Here is a 24,409-nt window from a genome sequence, read left to right as displayed (position 1 = left end):
TTAGATTTGAAATCTTAGTAGGCCTTCTTATATATATTTATATAAAGCTTAATAAAATTTCCTGAATCTCTTTCGTGAAACAATTTGTTGTAATGTGTTAAGTGTCGTTCGTCTCCGACGTTGTCATGTCATTACTTGTCATCTTTGTTTTTACTTCAATTTCCATGTATACCTGTCTTGTTTCTTAGTGTATATGAATAGTTTTCAGCAACGGACGAAGAAACGAGGTTCGTTTTGGCGGAGCGCAGAAACGAGAAATGACCGCGAAGAAGCGCGCAGAAACGGGCGCAAAAACGAAGGTTCGTTTCGGTGCGTTTCTGCGCGGTAAAATTCGTTTCTTCGCGGCGAAGAAACGGGTGGAGAAACAAAGTTTGTTTCTGCGGGGCGCCGAAACGAGAAATTACCGCGAAGAAACGCGCAGAAGCGGGTGCAAAAACGAAGGTTCGTTTCTGCGCTCGTTTCGGCGCGTTTCTGCGCGGTAAAGTTCTTGGACGCAGAAACGAAGCAATATATTTTTTGCGCGAAATATTGCACGGATTTTTTTCTAACTTGGCCCGAATCAGCCACCATAGTTCACACCGTTGCTTACGAAGGCGGACGGTGCAGTCAACTTATTAAAACGCACATTCACAACAAGTTGCAACCGATCGCATTACATTGAAAGTCGAATTAGGCCTGTCTTATAAGCGTATGTTAGAACAATGAATTCCCTCACTTGTGAAAAGAAATCTGCAGGATAGAGGTCAAAATCTCTCATGGAACAGCATCACTGCTGTATGGTTATTTTGAGATACGAATCGTTCAGTTCCTTCGGAGCAATTCGAAAATGGACATTCTACCGAAACGAGTCCACGGATGAATCCGTTTACGGCAGTGTGGCGACCTACAACCCAATCAGATATGTTTACGTTTGTTGGCGCAAATAAGTTGCGGCCGGGCCAGTCGGTTTTGATAGCTACGAGGTTCCGTACTGACACCGGATCACTGTCCAACCTGGGCAATGTCATTGGCGTCCATAACGAAGTTAAGAATTCGACCAATATATTTCTACAATACGATTTCGAGTCAGTTTCAATTGCATTTCATTTCATAAAAACGATACCGGGAACGTGATAATGACCGAGAGCCGAATACTCTCCAAGTATCACTTACGTATCCACAAAAAATCCGTTCACGTTATTTCTTCAGCCAAAATCTATTCGATGATCGCGCATCGTACGTTTACATAGGAGAGGATATCGTCCCTAGGGACTTGAGTTCTAGTGAAAATGACATATTTTTGGCCCGAGGTGGTGTTCATACATACCGCATTTATTCCTTAAAGGCAAGGTTAAATATGGATACTTTCCAGAATATTCAGGATGATGACGACGACGACGATGATGCCGCTGATGCTGGTTTTTAGCCTGTATTCATGAATAAGATCAAAAGTCCATATTCTTTATGTATTTTGATGAGATATTCAACTTAATTTCTTGTGTCAATTACGAAATATCAGCCTACTTTAGTGTATAACAATTAATAATTACATGCGTCAATCCATACGACGGTGAATCCTGTAAAGATGTGGCAAATTAGATTAAATCTCATTCCTGGGATCGTTTAACATTGAATTGCAAAGCAAATTCACAATTATTTTATAAGGATATCCAGGATACCTCTATACTGTAGGACAACGCTAACTTTGTTGATAATAATACAATTTTTCGCATTGTGACAGTTTGTTTTTTTTTTTCAGTAGTGGTAGGGCAACTATTAAGTACAAGGATATCGTTTTCCTGCTATCAATATCTTCTTTTTCCGCACCAATGGGTTAAAAATCGGTGCACCAAAGCGGATTCTATTTTGGTGCGCCAAACGAGAATAGAAATCCATTTTGAAAACGAAAGTTCGTTCGGTCGGAATATTTTTTGTTTTGGAGCACGAAAATGGATTTTTATAGAATATTCGACGTTTTTCCTTCTTTAAGTTTGTTCGCCAAAACGGACTTTGTAAAGGAATGTTTTTCGCTTTGGCGTTTTGGCACGCTCATTTGCATTACCAGGAATTTTACGTTATGGCCCTTTTCAGCCACCATACCGGTGCAACAAATGTAAATTTGACGATAAAAACGCCAAATATGAATAGGAAAGCGACGAAGAAAAGTGGACCGCTCGTTAAAGGACATTTTGATTTCCTCTTGTTGGGGAGAGCGAAAAATGGACAAAAACTTTCGAAACTAATCGATTACGCCTATCGAGATCAAGCTCTCGCTGTAACGCGATCCATTCGCGACGTTCTCGAATGTTCCATTGAAAATGTGTCCAATCCGAGTTACTGAAAAAAATATCGATCGCCTATACGGAATGTAGCCGAGAATAACGTATCAGTAGCCAACATACGTACATGGAAACACCTGGTATGCAACCGAGGGTAGAAGAGCGGTGCTTGCCGGAAAGGTGTAACGCGAAAAGCTACATCAATATAGAGTAGTTAATCGACGAATTGAATAAAAGAAGACCGCAAATTGTCCACGGAAAATTCATACTGGCGAATGGAAAAACCGTCATCGAATTACGAGTGGGAGAAATGCATTTGAGAAATGATTCAATCGAACGAGAAATCAAAACTTTTGGTTTTCTAGCGCGAAAAAAACAAACAACGGGCCAATGTAAAACATTTTTATCTAACCTCTAGCCAGTCGGAAAACCAAAGATAAAAAATTATTCAGTAAATTTGACTTCCCCCGCGAGAAAAACAAAAAGTTTTGAATCCTCGCGTGAGAGAACCAAAAGTTTTGAATTCTCGTGCGAAAAAAAAGTTAAAATGGACCAAAGTGAGGAATTTTTTTATCGTTCCTCCTAGCCGTGCAGAAAAAGTTTTCAGTAAGGACTTCGAATCAGCCCATAGAAATGGGCATAGCCAAAACATTCAACGGAATGTCGCCTGACGGCGGAAATTTGTCTATACCGCAATGTTGGAAAAATCGGTTTGATCTTGTTGCTCGCCGAACGGTTTACGCCTAAACAAAGAGGCCGATTTATCAAAAACTGCATTGTAAACCGGTGCACGAAAACGCCGGATTGTCCTAAACCGAAACGGTTTGTGCAAACCGATTCCAAACAGATGTGCCTTTGGATATTCTCGGAGCAACCCCTTTCTCTCGGATCAATTCAATTAAATTTATTGCAGCACAGTGGAGCCAAATTCAAATAATATTTTATTTGACGACGGTACCACGGCCTACCCCTCTACGACGGAATTCCCTGACATCTGCTATGCTCTCGCATTTAAAACCGTCCTTAAAGATGACGATTGAATAGGTAGCAATACGCTTTTGGTTTGAGGCGCGTTTGTCGTTCAGCCACTTTGTTATAATAAAGGTTACTGTTAAGAATCAACAACAACATGAAAACTTCGCTGATTTTTGAAGCGTTATCTATTTTGACCAGTCCCGTTCAAGTGAGAAAATCATCTTCATCGCCAGTCCCTAATTCTAATGAAAAAACCACCGATAAATCTCTCATCGACGATTTACTCGAAACGAACTTACAGGCGCTTTTCTCGGCGCTTAAAAACAATGCTAAATTCGCCGAAATTTGTGCCGAACTTTCAGAAAGGATACCCGAAGAAAATGATGCGTCGGACATTCGTTGGAAGACGGTCCGTTATTGTCTGGCGATATTGGAACTGTTGAAGGAGTCAATCGAACGAGACATGGAACTGTATAATGCTAAAATGGTAACGGAATCAATACCCGAAGAAACGCTAAATCCGCGACTGAAAGAAGATTCCGGCAAGGCGGATACGTCCGCGCCTCCTCTTTCTCCCGATACTTTGAGTTTCGGACAACAAAAAACCGTCGTAGTTGCCGCACAGTTTATCGTCTGTTTCGGAATCAATCCTTGCCTTCGTGAAGGCGTCGGAATTCCGGCGGAAAAACGAGCAGAATTCGGCTGGTTGCTAAAACGCAGTGCCGCGCTAGACCTAACGCTAGACGAAAAGCAACATCGTCTTTTTATATGTATAGATACCATTTTGCGTCTGCTAAAAATATCGTCCTTTAGCGATTTGATATTTTCGAAGAATCTGAACGATGTTTTGGCCGGATTGCTTCAAATTTGTTACGTTCCTGCCATGTCGAAAGAACGCCCGGTTGCTATGAGCGATGACCTGTCTTCTGCCTCTCCGGCCGCTGTCGTCGATCTAGTGCTGCAGCCTGGTTTTAAAAATCTGAAGTTCGAAGAGGGAACGGTATCGCGTGGAGATAGGTAAGCACTATTGCAGTTTGAAATGGAAATTATTGATAAGTCTATTGAAATCACAACTATTCGTGTTTCCTTCCAGCTTGTTAAGGACCAAGGTTTTCAGTTGATTATCTGGATCCAGTTCCACAATTCTGATATAAGTTTGACTCTTAATACTGCTTGTTGCAAATGAACTATTCTAAATCTAGAGATTAGGGTACATAGTTTGAAGTCTATTGGTAACACCTTAGATATACACTACAGCAAATGCGATATACAATCAGAACACAGATTTAAATCAAATTTGCAACTTTATGTGGAAAGCTGGATCCGTCCTGTATGATTGATCATAATCTATGGAAAAATTATTCTTGACTATCAATCCTCTGAATAGGCAGTCACTGAGAGTGAGGATGGGCATGTGAGGAAATGATTCTTTTCTAGGAATAAGTGCCTGCAAGCACTGCAAGAACTGATGAAAAAATTGCATCCCCCGCTGTTAGTTAGAGAACTAGTAATGCTTCAAGGCGGACCGGGACCGAAGCAGGTGATGTTTTATATTTCTGCTGAATCGAAATATATCGTTATTTGCCTAATGCTCTTCCCTAATGAATAAGGGCTGCAATTTAACCTAATGATATGCTGCACTATACTAACTATAAGTCCCACAATCAAGAAGCCGAAAAGTTGAAATATCGAAACATTAAAATTCATTTTGAACTCCCGACTTTTCGATTTTGCTCTAAAAGCCATTTTCAATGAATGAAAATGGTTTCCTTGAAAATAGTTTTTGTTGAAAACCGAAAATTCGGATTTTAAGATGAATTTAACATTGCCATATTTTAATTTTTAACTTTGATTGTTGGACTTAAACTTAACTCTTCATTGACGACACATTGCAAAGTTTTACCTTCTCTTAACCGAATGATATTTGGTATTCTGTATGAACCATGTTGTAATGGTTAAACACATATGATTGTACAGGTTAAAGGAAAGATGGTATTGGCTAGAGCACCGGTTTGGTTGAGAAAGATCTGTGGACGTTTGCTCAGCGAAATCCTCTGTCGGCCTAAAGGTGTCATTCATGTTCTTACCGGGATATTAACTGGTGTTGGAGGTACGTTTCTTACAAACCCATTCTATTGCAAGGCCCAACAACCTAGATCTTTGAGTCATTTTAATGTTCATCATTGTCTAAACTCAGCAAGGTTTGTCAGAAAGTACATAAGCATGCCTTTGAAATATAAAATCTTTCAATTTCACATGTGTTTGGCGCTTTCCGACAGTCTCACTTTTTGAAAAATCTCTTTGAATTTGTACTATGTGTAGGTAATATGCAAGTCAGTGAAAATGACTGGAGGAAGTGTGACGCCGTAGCTAAAATCATAGCGAATTGCCCGATGCAGGCAGTGTCAGCCGATGAGTATTACAAACTAGTGGGACCGCAAGTAAGTAAACATTTAGTTAGGCTTCCCATCTATCATCAGTTTTAGTAATAAAAAAGTGTGCCGAGTTCCCCGAGCACACTTTGTGCAGTGGTGAAAATTATCAAACGTGATAGATATTTGGTGAACTGCAAAATGCACCTGAAAAATCATCCACATGTAAGCCAGTGCACTTAGTATACCGGGTACGCATTATTCTGCTCATGTGCGGGCCTTTAGTTTCTCTATTCTGAATACTTATAACTGTGAGCTATCTAAGAATAAGCTGATGGAAATGGAAAAATGGGAGACGGAGGGAGAGGGAGAGGGAGAGGGAGAGGGAGAGGGAGAGGGAGAGCAGCCTCTCTACCCACTTTTCAGGGAAAACCTCATATTTGTTTTATTCTATACCTCAGCGGGTTAAGGGATGACAAAAAAACAAAATGGGTGAATAAATTCTTTTAAACATTTTTATTTTTTGTAGATAATAGATTTGATGTCGTGTACGGATAGTGCTTTAGCTAGTCAGTTTTATCGAGTGTCGTGTACCGTGGTTTCTACGTCAATCATATGTTATCCCCGTCTAACTCACGAGTATATTCTATCGCCTTTATTCAAACCATTGTTTGACTGTTTACAATACCACCGTAAGTTCAAGAAATGAAGGTTAAAGCTCTTTTTTGTGCCTTAAATGTATCGTGAATATGATTCTCTTTTCAAATTTGAAGTGTATTTTAAGTACGTTTTTGATTCTACGCAGCTGTTTCTGTGAGTGATGAGGTGAAAGTTTGGATTTGTGAAGATGTGCTGATCAACTGCATCAGTCACCTGCACAAGGTATGAATTGTGTAAAAACCGGTTTTCGTTTTTAATTCAAGTTACTGCTGGTATGTGTAAGAATGTTGTTAATGTCGTCTTTTTCAGATGTTAGAGGTTACAGTGCAGCCGAGTAGAGAAATGCAACAATACTACCGCCCTCTACTAAGTGTGGTATTTAAGTTGTACTGTTTCAGTCGTTCGGGAGTTTCTATTCTTAAGTAAGTACCGGTACTGGGAGTGGTGTGGGCGAGTGGTTTGAGCATTCGACATGTTCAAATCCGGCACAGAATTGTGATAGTGTCTCTGAGCAAGACACTTCGGCAAACTTCTGTTATTAGAGTTAGTCGACTATAGTCGGGCTAAGTGAAACCGAATGTCAGTTAATCAGGACTTTAGTCCGAAGACTGTCAACCACGGGATTGAACCTATTTCCAAGATGGCCGTAAAATGCGTTTAAGACTGCATTATAGTGCGTTCAGTTATTAGCTCCCCTCTCTTTATCTCTGAACCATTTAGTACCTGGTCTGATAGATGACTTAGATATTGTTTTTCCCCATTGTGAGAGTCACTGGCCATGTATTTATCAACAGTATGCCGATATTTGTTTGAAATATGCTAACAAATTTTCATTATCATTATTAAGTAGAGTTATTAGCGGTATTGATGCATACAATACTTCTAAATTGACTAATTGTGATGACGTTTATTTTCATATAGCGCCAATCTCTTCACACACTAGTATATGCTCTCCATAAAACGAAGTCAAAAAAGATTTTATATTAAGAGCCTTTAAAGCATTTAAATGATAAGTTTCCGTGGATATATGATGACCTCTTAACTCATCATTCTGCAACACTTCTACTAGGATGTTGTCTCATGATGTTGTGGTGAGGATGATTCGTCAAATGGAAAAACCAGTCGCGATGGAAACGATGAAATCATTAGTATTTGAGAATAAGACGAAGAAAATAAACGAAGCTTTGCATTTCACGACGGGCGCGAATGGCGGAATTCAGGTCATCGTAAAATCGAAACAAATGTAAGACATATACAGCGAGCGTTCTTTTGTTATCACATGCAACAAGTCTGTCTTTGAATACTTATTTTCAACAGATATAAAGGATTCAACAAGGTTTTGGGACAGAGTTTGTGAATGGTTAAAATCAGTTTTGTAATAAGAAATTTACAGTCTCATCGGTTTGACCATCTCCTATATGATCGCACGAAACCACGTGTTTGTTTTCATTATCTTCAGGGAAGCTTTAACAATTTTTCTCATTTGGAGATATCGAAGGGTGGCTTCGGGTGGACTTGGTTTCGGCATCGGCTTAGAATGTCTATTACGGAACTTTGGTCATTATTTTGGCAACTCAATCGCGGGAATGATTTTAGATTATTTCTGAAAATAAATAAATGAATAAATTTATAAAGGATGGATCAGATTTGTCTATTTTAGTAATGAAATGCATCATTTTATTGTAGGATTATTGAAGAGCCGAGGTTTGGTGATTACGAATTACGAGTAGACGCAATCGGGGATCTATTGAATAAATTGCTGACTGATGGACTGGCGGGAGATTTTTTCATTTTCATATTAACGGTGAGGCTAATGAGAGTTCACACTTTCAATTGATTTTGTCGTCATCATTGAACACATTCAGCAGAATAGCTCAACAAAAACCAATTTCTACGCACTGCAGTCCAGCTGTCCTACTGTTAATGAATACATCAAATTTCTGAATGAGAAAAAGTGGCGGCTTAGAGAGGGAGTGGTCTTAGCCATCAGCGTAAACCGTCTTGTAAGGCGTCCTGTCAATCCAGGCGACCACGACAAGAGTTTCTTTGTCATAGGTCCTTCCTACTCTGGCATCTCTCCAATCAATAGGGGAACAACGTACTGTGAACTTGTAAATACTATTAAGGTGGAGAGATTTTTAAAGAGAAATTTCAATCCTCTGAAATTAAATTGAATTACACGTATGTTCGATACACAAATTTTATGACATTAAAACATTGTTTTGTCCATTCGTTATAGGAACTGACAAAGATTATATCAGTGTCGAGCGAAACTCCTCCGATGAAGAAATTGGTCGAACCGGGAAAGGAATTATTGGATATTGAAGATCACGAGAACCACTCGATATGCGACATCGAGCAGAAATTGATAATTGTATCGTTGTTGAATACGATATGCAATACTCTAGGCGATAGCTGTTTAAAGCACGCTAAACAAGTGATAGGATTTGCAAAGGTAAAGGTGTGGCGGGATTGTTCGTTGGATTTTTGAAGGTACATAAATTGGGGGACTAGATTTACATCAGCATTCGATACGATTAAATGCATTTTTCAGGCGACGTTAGAACGTGGAGTATATATACTGAAACACACAGACGATGAGTTATTCGGACTGATTGAAAATGAAACATTGTCAATGGCAATGGGATTATTAACTGCGACTATGGGAGGAGCTATGGAGGTAAATTTTAAAGAAACTTTGACCGTAGAAATCGTTCTTACAATAGTGTAGCAAATACTGCATCAGTGTGTGTTATCGATCCCTCTTTCCACTAAGTGGCACCGTGTGGTAGGAAACTATTCGCAAGTTTAAGGTTTCTTTCACCTTATTGAAGAAGGCCCGGCCAGTGAAGAACCTGCAACTAAGAAACTTGGTTATAATTTACCTGGATTGACTAGAAATACCATTAAACCATTTGGTCATTGTGCATCTCATATTGAAGTAGTCTACCTAAACCAATCTAAGTGTTTAATGAAGGGATTAATACATTAAATTTGTTATTCCTTGTTATGCTACAGATCACAGCCGAAGATCGCCTGCAATTTAAAGAGCTGCTTCCACTCCTAGAAGAAATTGGTGATTGTCATCCGAATGAGGAGATTCAAGAAATGGCCAACGATATTCGCATTGCGATAGCTACGTACGGTGCTGTCTGGTCGGAAATGATGAAATCCGGCGCCACAGATTTCGGCAATAAGCCATCCGTGAAAAAGAAGTCTGACAAATTGGAAAATGTGTCGATGAAACAGAACTGTAATAAGAATCAGCGACCACTTATTCAGGAAATAGACTCTTCGAAAGACAGCGTTGAACTCGACAGTCGAGAAGAGCCTGATAATCCAGATATGAAATTCTCCTACGACGTCAAAGGGTTATCGCAGTTAGAAATCGCGTTTAAAGAACTGTGCGATCCGTTGATACCGGTACGCGGACACGCTCTTATCCGTTTAACGAAACTTGTACAGGCAGGCGACGAAGAGTGCCTCGCTAAATGGGAAACCATACTGAGAATATTTCGCGAAAACGTCGACCATGCCGATACGTATTTGTACCTTCAGTCCGTACTCGGATTAGCCGCATTAGCAGAACGTTTTCCCGAACGCGTCGTGCCAATTTTAATCGAACAGTTTGCGAAGAAACCGATAGATAGCAGCACCGATAAATCGAAGAGAAGGGCGATCGAACATCGCATTAAATTGGGAGAAGCTCTCGTGAAATCATCGAGATGTTTAGGTTAGTTTTACAATGTGTCTCAAACTTTTACAACTCTGTGCAACCTTAAAGACATGAACTCAAATTGACTCTCTCAATTTCTTTCAATTGATGTTGCACAGTATGTTCCGCTCAAGTCACTGATCATTTTAGACCTTGGAAATATGTCTGTCTTGAACGATATCCGATTTTATTAGTATGCAATTCATACACATTAACAGGGTCAGCTATTTGAATGAATATTTAAGTTGTTTTTTCATCAGATCTGACTTCAGTGGAGTCTGCTCTACATTCAAATATAATCTTGATTATAAATTACTGATGTAAGTCTTGTTACCGGTACATGAATCATAATTTTGCCATCTCCACTAATTTTCGAAGGTGATATGATCCCGAAGTTTAAAGACGGCCTGATCAACGCGTTTTTGATCGGCGCGCGTGATGAAGATGAAACTGTCAGAGCCAGCTGCTTATCAAACCTCGGAGAAGTGTGTCTGCTGTTGAGATATTCACTCGGAAATATCATCCAAGAGGTACGTGAAGACTGTGATATATGAATTACTTTTTTCAATAGACTAGCTGAAATGGCTCAAGTGTTCAATGAACCAAGTGTTCAGGGCTGGGCTCCATAGATGTGCAAGCAAAATAATCCCTGGGAACATTTTGAAATTTGTCAGTTATAACCTTGGTTTCTGAGTGAGGATTTATCCCTAGGATACTCGGTCTTCCATAATAATCTTCCATACATTGTACATGTATATGCTAATGAATTAGTAATGAATCTCTTGTAGGTTTTTAGTTGCTGTAGTAGTCTATTGAAATCGGATGAATCTGTCACGGTCCGTCAGTCGGCAGCATTTCTTATCACTCAATTACTGCGTGGAGTTGGCAAAGACGCTATGAAGGTTTGTATTTACAATAACTTAGCTACACAAATGCATCTACTGTACAGAGATGCTAGTTTTCCAGAAATATCCGGAATTCCGGAAATTTAGGATCGCCGATGTCAATTCCGGAAATTTGGTGAGAATTCCTCGCGGCGACCAGTAATGGCACGGACTGTAAAAGCGTTCGTTTGCTTATACTCGTCGTCGCTTCTGTGTTATTTTATCTTGGTCTCTGTTTCCGAGGACGTTCAGCTACAATGTATATATGTGTGCTTGTTGTGGTATCTGTGCGTGCGTAGGCAGAGCGCCACTGTTGTGACGCCATTTCCAATTAAAAGTCAATTATCTTTACGCGCCGTTGTACATCGTCCCGCTGACGGCCAACAATGTGAAGATGCACGTGGTAATAGTTAAGATGATATTTAATAAATATCATCTTAATTATTACCACGCGCGTGCTATGTCCTGAGGTACGCAGCTTTGTAACTTTCTTTTTGCGGGACGGTCTGCAAAATGAGCACGCATGGAAAGATTGTGAGTCGGGAGTCGGCCGATATAAAGGCAATTGACAGCAATATAAAAAATAACTTTAACTGGCACTGGCTAGAGTGTAAGGAAAGTAACGGGGACTACTTATCGAACTACATTCATAAGATAGACTTAGCTGGCGTGGCGTACTGCGTCGTTTGTAAAGACCAGGTCAAATACGGTAGTGGCAGGAAAAAAGATATTCTTCGTCACCCGGATAGCGCGAGGCATAAGAAGGCAGCGAGGGATGTGAAGCACAACGAATGCCTGCCATCGTATTTTCAGATGAAAGATGCCGATCGTGATACTGCATCTCCGGCGATGCAAAAACGCAAAATTTTTGCATCTCTGACTGTAACATTTTCCTTCCTGGAACAAATTCCAGAGCCTAGTTGGTTACTTACTTAACTACTGTACCTTATAATGCTAAGGACTGGTGTAAACAACAAGGCTTAGCAAGCTTTCCTTGTATTTGGCCCCTGAATATGGTTCTATAGACCTAGGTGAACTCAACTGTTGGCAAATTAAGAGTTTAGCCCAATTCTCTTTCAGCCCTCCTAGCGTCCTTTTGCATTCACTTTTTGTTCGACGTCTGTCCGTCAGATCCAGTTACCTTGGGAAGTTTTGTCAGTTTTTAGGCTGTAGATAAGATGTGTCTAGGGTATATAGATGTATAAAAGCAAATATATCAAAACAATCCTTTGAAGGGTCTTCAGATAATGACTGGATTCTGTCTACGGATGGATTGACAGACACACGACAGACGATGGATGGAAATAAGTTCAGAGTGGGCTGAAATTACTAGAATATTCATAAATACCCTGACTCCATTTTGCCAGCACATGTATTGAAAATAATTTGGGGATATTGACAATGTAACGGATAAACTCTATTTGCATATTTTAAGATATTGGATTCCATTTTGCGAGAACTGTATCGACTACTGAAACTAATCGCGACAACCGAAAAAGAGGAAACTGTTTTGATTCACGTCGGCTTAGCCCTGGAAGAACTCGATGAAATCATGAAAAATTTTCTATTTCCTAAACAATCTTTGTCTCATCAAATCTATGTGTTAGATGCTCCGTAAAATACATGATCATGTTGATTTTAAATCTGTGACTTAGTTTTGCATACTTTCGGTCTCGTAATTGTTATGAATCCCCATGATTGACTGAGGAGATGGTTATCGACGTAGAGGATTGCACTGGTATGAAGCGTTAGATTTTCTTTATACAAGGCAGAGCCCACACTCCAATATACACTATTAGATGATAAATTCATTAGCTCTGGAACCAGCAAACTACCTCTAGAGGTCCGGTCAATCGATTGCTATTACCATTATTTTCCTGTTTTAGCTATTTCTTTAGTCAGTCTCTTAGGTTAGCTTTCATCCGCATACCATATGAAGGTGAATTTTAATCCAAACATATTGAGAATAACAATTGAATTTTGGATATGGTTCAGGGAAAATGAGATAGGGTAAAGTGGTCTTGCTGCAATGTGCTTTTCCACATGACTACACCCTATTAGTGGTCAAACAGACAATAATAGATCACATGATGGACCCTTGAAGTACCTTTTATTACCCGATATCTATGACAAGTCTCCATCACAGGTTAGTTGGCAAACTGTGTAATAAGGGAGTCATCCTCTGAAGTTCATTGGCTACTAGTTACAACAAAATATCAGTATAGCATGTATTTGTGGATGACGACCTTAACTAAAACATTACCGAGAAGCCTCCTAAGGATATTCCCAGATTCTACTTGTGTCTACCGAACAATCTGCTTTTTTTAAACCCAAGACCCATGCACCAGATAGCTCCTGACTTAAGATTGAAATATGACACCTGCATGCATACACCATAACTGCACCAGTGTTAACAACTAAACAATGAATTTCAATATTATCATGCATTTTATTGTCATTTTCTGGAAAACTTACATCCATTTACATATTCAGAACTTGATGTGCAATAATTACAAAATCAACTTTCTATTCTTATTTTGTATACCATTCAACTGTTTCTGTACAAAAAACGCTATCAACAATAGATTTATACACATATTGATATTCTTTGCTTTGATAGAGCTACTGTACACTGTATTTACAAAGTATATTTACACATGCTTTATGGAAAGATTTCACTCAAGAGAGAGTAGTGCTAAGCACAGAACTGACACTGTAGGAAGAACACAATATTTTCTTTACTCCTAAAGGGAATCACATACTTAAAATTTCAGAGTAACAGTGCTCCCATCTACCCACATCCATTTCGGCTTTTTTGGTTTCCATGTAAAAATGACTCAATTAAAGAAAAAACCCATCTTCATAATAATCTTCATTTTCGTCATGATTGTGGATTTTACCATTTGATGGTATCTTGACTTATTTGTTACCGTATGTAACAGTCCACAAAAATAGATGATGGGGCGAGCATGCCGGACATTAAAAAGGTTGCACTGTACGATGTAAAGTATTCCAATACCCTTTAGTAGCTTAGAAGTAAAACAGTAATCCACTTGGATATTTGTCCATTGGTGATGGTGCATATTAATAATAATAATAACATATTATTTCTGTGAAGGTAATCAAGGTTATCGTCATACCTACTAGATAGCATTTTTTTCCTCTTCAAATATTGTGACAGTAAAAATCAAATCTTAGTGAAATCGACCTTTTCATGACTAAATAAACATCGTTGAGTTGAATGACTTTTATCTTAAAGCGTTTTTTCGATACATTAAAGGAACTAAGCTTTTAGTTTGGCGTAGTTTTCGCTGATTTCCAGAAAATTCAAATAAATGTTTTTTAGAACGTAATCATGCGTAGAAATTATCCACGAATGCTGGATTTCCATAAAATCGAGCTTTCATGCAACAGAGTGAAGTTTTATTTCCCAAATCAATAAATACGGCATATGAAAACTAAAATTCTTGGGACAGAAGATCATAGAATCATCTTTCGAAGCTTGATTATCTGATAATCAGGATCCAGTTTTGCAGTTCTTGGTTAAAATTTGACTCTTTCAGAGTTAAAACATAGGAAATCGACCATCAATTCTAACTCTTGAATCAAACTTAACTTACAACTGTTAAAATGTCTCCTGTAGAATTCTGAATTTTACTATTCTTAATTCTTTAAAGTACGTCTATAGGTTAAAGTCGAAATGACATCAGTCAAAAGAGGTTAAAACCAAAATGTAACTAATGAATTTTATACCTATATATTTTCCTGTTATAAATGTTATCTTATAAATAAGAGTAAATACGGTAATATAACAAGAGGCAGATGTAGATTTGGGATCGCGAATAGAAGAAACATACAAAAATTGATAGCAGGTATTTTCTATTCCTTTTTTTTGAAAATTGCTCGAATTCTTCAAAATTACATCTACCTCTTAAGTTAAATGTTATATGAATATATGTCGAGTGCAGTTCCGAGGGAGTAACTTTGGACCAAAACGTGTTGAAATCGCAACTCTGAAACTGTCACCATCTATATTGAAAAATACGAATGATCGAAGATGCTGCATTTATCTATCTATTCATTACAGAGTAAATACACCCAAAAAATCCATTTATACTTGTATAGCAAAAACGTACGCAAAATTTTTTTTTTTAAATCAAAATGGAACTACATGCACTAAGTTTTGGATACTGGTATCTACCAAAATCTCAAAATATTGCATTATAATCTTTGAAATGCAGAATCTTCGATTTGATGTAACAAAACTAAACTAGGATACTAAATTACAATGTTGGCTTTTGAAATTACGGCGATACTATTGCATCAATGAATTCCTAACTGAATTTTCCAAAATTCTAGAAAGATTCTGTGATAATCCATTAAACGTAACCAAACAAATAACTTGTGCTTTCATACCACTTTCAAGTCCATACCGGTATACGTAGTGATTTACACCGAAAAATGGAAGCCGTAATACATATATTTTACTTTTATTCAACACTGCAGAAATAAGGAAGCTGTTGTAGTTTAGAAAATGGCGCATATAAAAATATGCACTTCTACATTCTAATCTTACACTGTGTACATAAAATATTATTTCCAAATATAAATTTGAGACACCCATACAATAAGAGTAATGATTCAAGAAAATAAGTACGATGTCTTTCAGTTCAATCAAATTTAGCACGAAATATGTATTCGTTCTAATTCCAGTCTACTATTAAATATGTTTTATCCTGGGACAGTCCAATTATCAAATAGCGTCGTATCTACCCAGTCCCTGCGTCAAACACTACTGCTCATTACAATGTCTAGCATATTCAAAGCCCACAACTATATATTTTAGCAAGCACTAATTAACATATGTCGTCAGTGGTAGCAATAAATTTTGATAAATTTTCAATAGTCGATCACAGTAGTTGTAGAAAGTAAAACTGTACAACTGTACAAATCATATTGGAGGTCTTTCAATGCCGACTTACTACACTATACTACTATGTTATTCAAAATGTTGAACGGATATATTCACAAATCCTTCCTTCTTCTAATTCAGCGTCTGCGAAACTGATTTTACGTTAACATAGCACCATCAAGATTATCAATATCCAGTTCAGCAGTGCATGCCGTGTTGTAAATTATAGAACGAAGGATTGTGTCTATATATTATACACCTACATTTTTTTCAGAGAAAATCGTCATCGTACATGGCACTTCATTAACAACATTGTAGGTAAAGATCCTTATCTTCCGTAATATTCCTGAGAGTCGCCTAAAAACTAGGTTTATCTGACTACATGCTCTATAAGAGTTTGTATCCACTGCCTCGCATGCTTACACGAACTGTTGAAATTCAGACGATTCCGAATCAATGTTCATTGCGTATATATATACCGGTATATATATCCATATCCGTATCATGATAGAGCTGACTCTTCGCACTGGTAAGTTGATTTCAGACATCTTTTAGCGTATGACTTAAGTGATTGCGCATGCACATGTATATTGATTATCGCTAAACAAAATCAGTCGGGGCAACATTGTTCAGTAGTTCATTTTCCAATACGACAAGTAATCGAAGATGTTTATAGTTTTGGAGCGTCAGCAGCAAAAAACAAATGAAAATACCACGGATTCTTCGAATCCAACATTCTATGAGCACATTGCACAAGCACAAACAACTTCACGTGTAAATCCACCGGAATAAGAAGAAACATTTGGGCACACTGGAGGGAGAGTACTACACCTCATATCATAACACACATACTCTTTACTACACCTATAAAGAAATGAATAAAAGATTCATCAGATTAAGATGCTTTTAAAGAATGTAACATTCTTCTTGCCAATTCATATGTATGATTTTTTTCTTACATCACTGAAAGGTGTGACATGACCAGTTTCTAGCATCAAAGTCGATTGTTTATCGCTGGCAGTTGAGTTCATCAGGAAAGATGAAGTAGTGCATATAGCGCTGTTAGACCTCATACGCGACTGGTCGTTAGGCATCACAAGATCCTCAGAATAATCCATACTTGTATCCATACAGACTCCACTTTCTGCAAGAAGAAAACATTGATATTGACCATTGAAAAGCTTCATTAATTCAAGGCTCTTCAATCTGATGGTATTCAGTGAATTTACACTCAACACATGAAACGGGGGACTTAATCTTTTCAATCTATAGTTACGCATTTTACTTACCATTTGATGAGATTGTATTGGATTTATTATATTTATCTGGATCTCCGAGTGTTAAGTTCAAGTTCGAGAACAGGCTGGGATACGGTTGGTTGATGTTCGTCGCGTTGTTTCCACCACTTCCGCTACTGCTAGACGATGAACTACTGCTGACCGAGATGATGGAATGTGGTCGCTTCTGGCCTTTCGTGTGTTCGCTAGGCATTCCTGATACCGAGTTGCGATATCGCGCTGAAAATAATCATAATTTAGATGGTTAAATCAATTCAAACTACAGGCCTCAACCACACCCAATTGATTTAAATCCTATATTTACATATATGCATATATCGACTATTTCCAACATAAGACTGCTCGTTGGCTTTGGAGGCATTTAGGTTAGACACACCACACTTGAATTGAAAAGATCACCGTGTGATATGTACTCTTGCATCCTAAATTCACTAATGCAATATAGATTTACCTTTCGGATTCGAAGAGACGGACACGTTCACAAATCGATCGTTTATGTTGTCTTCACTTGTTTTCAAATCTAAGCACGGTTTGTTCCCGATACCCATCGAACTCATTTCTTTCAATCGCATTTCTGAAAGTATTATCAATATAGATGTTGAGAGAATATCTACTCAATAGCTGCAGTAAATAAGAATGTATTCAATCATAATCACACTTATGTACCTCTGTTTTGGAATGCTTGCGCCCATAGTAGTCTGGATATATCATGAACCCATGCATTCTTGATATCAACCGACTGAGCCTGCAGTACGAACGATGATCCGGGTTTATTCTTTCGGAACCAAAGCTCAAATTTGTAACCACTTTCGCCAATGTTTTCTGTTAGACCTAGATCCGACGTCTACAATGATAAGTCATGAAATCTATGTGCAATGTATAATACAGACTTGCTTGCCCCTTTTGGAGCATATAAATGTATTCATGAAGTTTTTCATGAGTTTATTTCAGGAAAATCCTTACAAAGATTTCATGCACATGAGCCTAACACTTCATCTTCAGGCTATTGCCTAAAATTACCTTGAGGCTTTGTTTGTAAATGTAAACTTCATGGCCGTTGTTGGAATGTTTTGCTTTGCTGAACACAACCAGGTGTTCAAACATGAAAACATGACGCAGAACCTTCTTGCGTCCGGTCCACACGAGGAACTTGTTCTGTCGAAGAAGACGACCTTGCTCTTGTAGATTGACCTGTTTACAAATAGACATCATGACTATTCGTCCCTTGAATACCGGTATACATTCGTAAAATATATTCCAATGGAATTTTAGCTTTGTAACGAGTATCCCCTCTTTCACAGATTTTTATATGGATTTCAGATAGGCATTATGCAATAGATTTCCTACGTATAGCGATATGCCAATAACTATCACATTTCGTATACCATAAATGTGAACAGATGCTATGCCACTCATTAAACCAAAAATAGCACAGAGCCAAAAGAAAAGCGTAACAGATTTCAATGTTGTTTTATAACGCATATATAGATGGATTTGGAATATTTTCTTACATCGCAGTCTCGTAGCGAATCCATCGCTAGTAAATCATTTCCATGTCGCAGTTGAAATTTCACCATCTCCTCTGCCGACTTCAAATCGCCAAAATCAGGGTCCGATTCCGGGCATTCTTTGATGATCTGTTTCAACAGTAGCGCGTATTTTCCCATACGCTGAACAGGTTTCAGTAAATAGCTATTCAAGTCCATCCGATCGGCTAATTCTCTCTGTTTTGCCTGAAAATCGATAATATTCAGTATTGATGCTCATTGATTGATTATTATTCACAGTGTGAAAAAATCAAACGACACCGCATTTCATATACGGTACCCCGGTAAATCTAGTTCAATAAAATTCGAAAAATGATCTACATCATATATTGCTCTTGATTGAAGCAGCGAAAAAATAAATCAAGTTATTGATCGGACATCTATAGAAGTAGCACTTGAACGATATGAAATTAATGCCAATTGCAATTATATCTGATATAGTGTGCATAGATTTTCAACTGTGTACATTCTCAGAATATATGAGTTCAAAACAAAAGAATCAATTATCAAGAGTTCAGTACAATATCAGGACACAGCTAACGGAATAGAATTGCTATTGAGTGTTAAAAATGACCATATCAAATTAAATATTTGATTCAAAATGACCTTTTTCAATAAAATCTTTTTTTAAAGTCCAATTTATTTAAAAGGTTTGATGTTATCCAGAACACTCGAAGGCTTAAGAGCTCACCTTGAAAAACTCTGCACCACATTCTAGCATTAAAGCATCTGATTTTGGTTTGTTCTTGTTGTACAATGCATAAAGGTAAAATTGGTCCTCCTGTAACAAACGTAAGTGTTTCAATAAATGATCGAAAAATATCCTTTAATTGGTGATAGTCAGGGGCCAGCAGGGCTGAAGCTGATTGAATGCAGTTTTGTCACTATGTTCCTTATCCACCAGGTGAACTTTAAACAACTATTGAGTAACTTGCCCTCCCTGATGGATAGTTATGATCTGCCACATAAAATCCAATAGCAATATCATTCAATCGCAATATAAGAAATACAAGAATATGAGAAAGTATCATAGTGGTTTGCTTGAGAATTTCTGCTGCAATAATAGCAAACATTGAAACTTACATGGTCCAAAAAACATCGACAAATCTGGAATGGCGAGTTTTCACAGTTGATCAACTTCTTGAGAAAATGCTGACTATGGAACTGGTGTATGTTTTCGATATTGCCAAATATCACGTTGCGCTTGCCCCGTAGCGCTTGCGGCACGTCGTCGCGCATAATTTCCGGAATGTAATTCTCAATGATGTAATTCAACGATTGCACGTAGTCGCGTTCAGTTTGTATCATTTCAGCCATGACGTGAGCCAAAACTCTATAGTACAAATGAAAATAGAATCAGTCGTGTTAAGAACATGAAAATCATCAATTTAGTTCAAATAATGCAATGTCTTTTATACCTTCTACTCTTGATTTCAGCTTCGGTTAATCTCAAGTCGGCCATAGAGCTGTGGTGTGTCAGTTGTTTCGACTGTCGCAGCAGGTGCGTATTCACAGGTACCGGTGACCAACTTTTAACTTTCGAAGACTCGATATCGCTCTCGTCCATCAACGATTCTTCTTCCATTTCTCGCATGCTAAAAAAACATACCGATGAAGTACATTTATTTGAAAATTATGTTAATGTTGGTAAGTTTATCGACATTTAAATAGTTTATCGACATTCAAATAAAGCGTTAGATATGCGACATGTAAACACATACCTCGGTAAACTTTCTGTACTTCCAGTGTGTAAACTCCAGCGATGTTTTACATGATCTAAACGTGTGCTTAACGGCGCGCTGTCCATATGGTCCATCCCTGCACTCGCCGTGTTGGACCGTTTGAAAACCTTTCGCGCCGGAGGTTTGTTACGTCGACGCATGTAGTTGTCGAACGATATTTCCTTGGGCAACGAGAAGCTTTTAATCTTATTCTGGTCCACAAGACTGTCCATCGATAAGTTCAGATTCTCGTTCGAACCGTTGAGGCTTTCGCGCGACCTGTGTAAACTATCTTGCGAACTGCGCAGGCTTTCCTGCGACGAACTTTTGAACACACCGTCCGTGAGAACTTTCGGTAACGACGCCACAACGCGATCGGACATATCTTGCGTAATGAAACTATTTTGGAACATCGATGTGTCGTCCGATTCTGTGGAGAATTTGCGTTGTTCGTAATGAAAAATCGGTTCACTTTTTCGCGCGTTTATCGCCGTCGGGGCAATACCATGCCCGGGCGCGGATGTCATACCCGCGTACGATTGTCTACGGTCGGAAGCTGTTTTCGATACAGCTCTTAAATGCTGATAAGGGCAGTCGCCGCTCGCCCGGCTCGTGGGCGTCGATGAATCTCGCGGAAACATCAACTGATCTTGAAAAGCGGGGCTCGGTGACCGACGCGACAGTGACCGGCGTTTTTCCTCGACTAGCAATTGTTCTTTTGCCTTCTGAAGCGCCTCGCGTCGCATTTTAATCATATTTTCTGTTTCTTCGCAGCGTACCTTCGCCATTTTACATTGTTCGAGAAGTTTTTCATTTGTTAGTTTCTCGGCGAGGTACAACATTTCGCTGAATCCCTCCGGTTTTATGTAAGGGTGATTCTCCAGATAGATATCCAAACTTTTTAACGTTACCAGAACGCTCCTCACGGTAGCGTCGGATTCGATCTTAATTCCACTGACGTACTTCATCGTTCTCAGAGCCCAATCATACGACTACAAATAGAATATGTTAAGATTGAATTAGAAAACTTTACAGAAACAATGATAAGAGCCAGCTCCTACATAGGCGTCAGAAGATGACTGCTAAGAGTTTTTTAAATAACATAACTTCAATAGTCTTAAATATTTGAAAGGATCATAATATGAGCTGAAAATTTTCCATATCCAGGTTAGATCTGTGCATAACACTTCGACAAGAATTTATGTGTGAAAAACCTTGTAGTAGAAACACTTAGTTTAATGCACTTTTATTGGTACAAGGTCCAAAATTTGTGTTGTAATTCATGTTCATAAATGAACAAAAATCAGAATGAAAAGATCGCCCAAATAATTGAAAAATATCCATATAAATGAGAATGTTTGGAATTCCGTGCGAGAAGCTAAGTTCAACTTTTATACATAAAAAGTAACAGATATTTCCAGTTCCAGTTCGTTTATAATTGCAAATAAACCTTCAGGACGAAATATTTCCGGCTGGGAATTCAGCTCTAGATCCCGAGTACATATTGCTGTAGTTAAAAGAATCCACCCGAAGGCAGTCTCATTAAAGAAGGTGATAAATTCCATTAATGAAAATCAAAAATCCTTTGCATTTTGATAGAAAACAACAAATATTGATGCTTGGGGACTATGTTACCATCTAATTACGTTTTTTAATGTTTTCGCTTTATTTATTTGGGGAAACCATGAGCTCTACTATGAAACACCACCCGATTAATTGCTGAAATCAATCACCAGGTTATATTGTTGCGCGCATGCCATATGGCTCAACCTTAGTCCACCGCGCAATGATGATGGCTATATTCATAGCAAGGCAAATGAACTGGAAATATGACATCGGCCAGAGGAAAAGAATGACTGATGATCATCTACCCTGATCAATTAGAACCATTTGCAAACATTATATCATAAGATCTATTGTCAGCACAGATAATAGCCCAGAATCATCTAGGTGCCTATATACCTTTCGAACAAAAATCCAATGCTGTGTATATGGATAAATCATTACGCCTAGTTAACTCTTCTCTATTTCAAAACTCAATTAAATTTAATATTTGGACTTAGCATCTGAGGCCATCAAATATTGATTTCCCCCATCAAGATTGTGCCATAAAAGTAACAATAACTCCAACAGAATTAAACCGTTTTGTGAAGTGTTCTCAATAAGACCTGATAATTGAACACTGCCCATGTTGGTTTTATAGTAAGCTAGGTTGTGCAGCGATGTATTTTCGGTTCAGCAGTCTATAGATCCATTTTCTCTCATCTATACCAACCTTATCGAGGAGATGGTAACATTTCGATGTATCTTCGATCGTTTCGCGAGTGTGTTCGAGTTGCGTGGTAAATGTGTGCATGTGGCGTTTCAACGTTTTCCCGATGTCCTGTATACCCGCGGCCTCCCCATATTCCCCGGACTGTGCCAACATTCCACTCTCCTCCATCAGATCATTGGCCTTCTCGATCTGTGTCTGAAATGTAACAAGAATACGGACCGTTCATTAGTATGCAATGCGATTAACTGGTTGAACTGCCGGGAAAGGTCGCAGTAAGAACTTTAAAAAAATATTTTAACACCCTCAACCCGCTAAGCGCCACATAGGGCATTATAGGCCTAAGTGGGTTCGATGTTTCTTTTTCCCAATGGGGGAGAGACCAGAGAAGAACCTTCAAACAAGAAACTCTGTTGCCACCAGAGTTTTAAGTCAGGACTTACATCCAAAAGTGGTCTTTAATCTAAGAATGGTCTGAAGTCGTTAGATTGGCTACAGGACTAAGTTTGTCTTAGACTTGTCCTAAGTATAAGCTGAGACTAAGCTACAGGTCCTTGAGGCCATACATACGAGCCGTGGGTCCTAAATTTAGGGACAGATACTGGGTACTAACTTTTTCCACCAGAATCTATTTAACAAAAACCACGGAAATGATTGAAACATTTTCGCGATTTGAAAGAAATCACTATGAAATTCAATCTATAAATTACATGGCAACAAAAATGTACTCGTATTTCTAGTAGTATATGCAGTGGGTATATACACTATTCGATCAGAGTTGACATTTTCGTTCAGGTTCAATCAGCACAAACTGCAATTCGTGCTCATATTCCTGAACAGAATAAGCACTAGGTAAATAACACTTCAAAATCAATATACCACTGTCAACATTTCTATTCGAATCGGGCATGTATGTATCGGGCATGTATGTATCGCAGGACCAATTGCAATGCCTCGAAAAATCCCTCCTACGGATTTTGTTTGTCGATCCACTGTCCATATCAGAATTAGGTCGTTTTGAGTCACTCTTTCCACAAAGAAAACAGTCGCCAATTCAGGGAACTCACTAAAACCATCTAAATGATGATAACAATGTTAGTCACGAGTGGAAAACAAACAAAACTTAATGAATCCAGGTCATTATCGTAGCATTTCCGACCACTTTCATTCACAGAAATCCTCACTTGAAACCCATACCTTTACCAACGACGTCCTGTTCACTCTATCGACAATATCATCGTGAACTACTATATCAGCATTTAGAACTAAACTATCCAGTACTTGTTCATCAGATTTTGAGTCACCGTTTTCTTGCTGTATTGAACAACAGCAGCATTGAATGAAACTCTTTACGATCCATATGAACATATTTTCTACCAAATGCTTTCCTTCGAAATGATTTTGGGATAATGCGAATGAGAAAGTTGGCAAAATGATTTTCATTATACGTAGAATCGCTAATTGCATGATTGGTAATCATAATAATGATTACTTAAAAATTGATAGCCCATTTTGATTACACATCCTATGAACACATGCAGAATTGGCACTAATTTATTTGCCAAGGCTAACCATGAAGTCTTAACTTGACTATTTTACCTAAGAGACATCAAAATAAACTAACACGAAAGTTTATCGACACATTGAAAAAATAATACATATATTGCTTAATATTGTCGACAATAAATGATATGTTATTTATAATACTAAGGATCAATGGTTATTTTGGATTTGGATAAATTGATAATTGAATTGACTGGCAACCAGTCTAGCCCCAATATATTGATGAGGAAGC

At 38.3% G+C, this 24,409-nt stretch overlaps 2 protein-coding genes across 2 annotated transcripts in view; one reads left to right on the top strand and one right to left on the bottom strand.

The window, feature by feature from the left end:
* The first annotated feature begins 3,217 nt into the window (after positions 1-3,217).
* Positions 3,218-12,491, top strand: LOC141902794 (transport and Golgi organization protein 6 homolog). The gene is made up of 15 exons (XM_074790691.1): positions 3,218-4,250; positions 4,671-4,773; positions 5,211-5,343; positions 5,556-5,674; positions 6,135-6,297; positions 6,411-6,487; positions 6,575-6,687; positions 7,335-7,508; positions 7,952-8,069; positions 8,505-8,720; positions 8,820-8,945; positions 9,284-9,998; positions 10,359-10,510; positions 10,769-10,882; positions 12,300-12,491. Exons 1-15 carry the CDS (start codon positions 3,388-3,390, stop codon positions 12,480-12,482), a joined length of 3,369 nt encoding a protein of 1,122 aa, XP_074646792.1. The 5' UTR covers positions 3,218-3,387; the 3' UTR covers positions 12,483-12,491.
* Positions 12,492-12,986: 495 nt separating this feature from the next.
* Positions 12,987-24,409, bottom strand: part of LOC141902793 (pleckstrin homology domain-containing family G member 4B-like) — a 46,741-nt gene continuing 35,318 nt past the window's right edge. The window contains exons 10-21 of the mRNA XM_074790690.1: positions 22,618-22,812; positions 20,343-21,334; positions 20,040-20,216; positions 19,705-19,954; positions 19,313-19,402; positions 18,586-18,807; positions 18,095-18,265; positions 17,741-17,918; positions 17,526-17,648; positions 17,066-17,293; positions 16,736-16,920; positions 12,987-16,640 (exon numbers count right to left, since the gene is read on the bottom strand). Coding sequence (XP_074646791.1) covers positions 16,635-16,640; positions 16,736-16,920; positions 17,066-17,293; positions 17,526-17,648; positions 17,741-17,918; positions 18,095-18,265; positions 18,586-18,807; positions 19,313-19,402; positions 19,705-19,954; positions 20,040-20,216; positions 20,343-21,334; positions 22,618-22,812 — 2,817 coding nt within the window. The 3' untranslated portion in view covers positions 12,987-16,634. The remainder of the gene's footprint in view (positions 16,641-16,735; positions 16,921-17,065; positions 17,294-17,525; positions 17,649-17,740; positions 17,919-18,094; positions 18,266-18,585; positions 18,808-19,312; positions 19,403-19,704; positions 19,955-20,039; positions 20,217-20,342; positions 21,335-22,617; positions 22,813-24,409) is intronic.

The sequence above is a fragment of the Tubulanus polymorphus genome, chromosome 3 (assembly GCF_964204645.1).
Source record: "Tubulanus polymorphus chromosome 3, tnTubPoly1.2, whole genome shotgun sequence".
Classification (NCBI taxonomy): domain Eukaryota; kingdom Metazoa; phylum Nemertea; class Palaeonemertea; order Tubulaniformes; family Tubulanidae; genus Tubulanus; species Tubulanus polymorphus.
The sequence above is the reverse complement of the archived record's forward strand: the minus strand, read 5'-3'. Positions and strand labels throughout refer to the sequence as shown.

Coding starts and splice junctions, on each gene's coding strand:
- LOC141902794 (XM_074790691.1), top strand. CDS start 3,388: ATGAAAACTTCGCTGATTTTTGAAGCGTTATCTATTTTGACCAGTCCC. Junction 8,721..8,819: donor AAGTGATAGGATTTGCAAAG/GTAAAGGTGTGG, acceptor TGCATTTTTCAG/GCGACGTTAGAACGTGGAGT. Junction 9,999..10,358: donor GAAATCATCGAGATGTTTAG/GTTAGTTTTACA, acceptor TAATTTTCGAAG/GTGATATGATCCCGAAGTTT.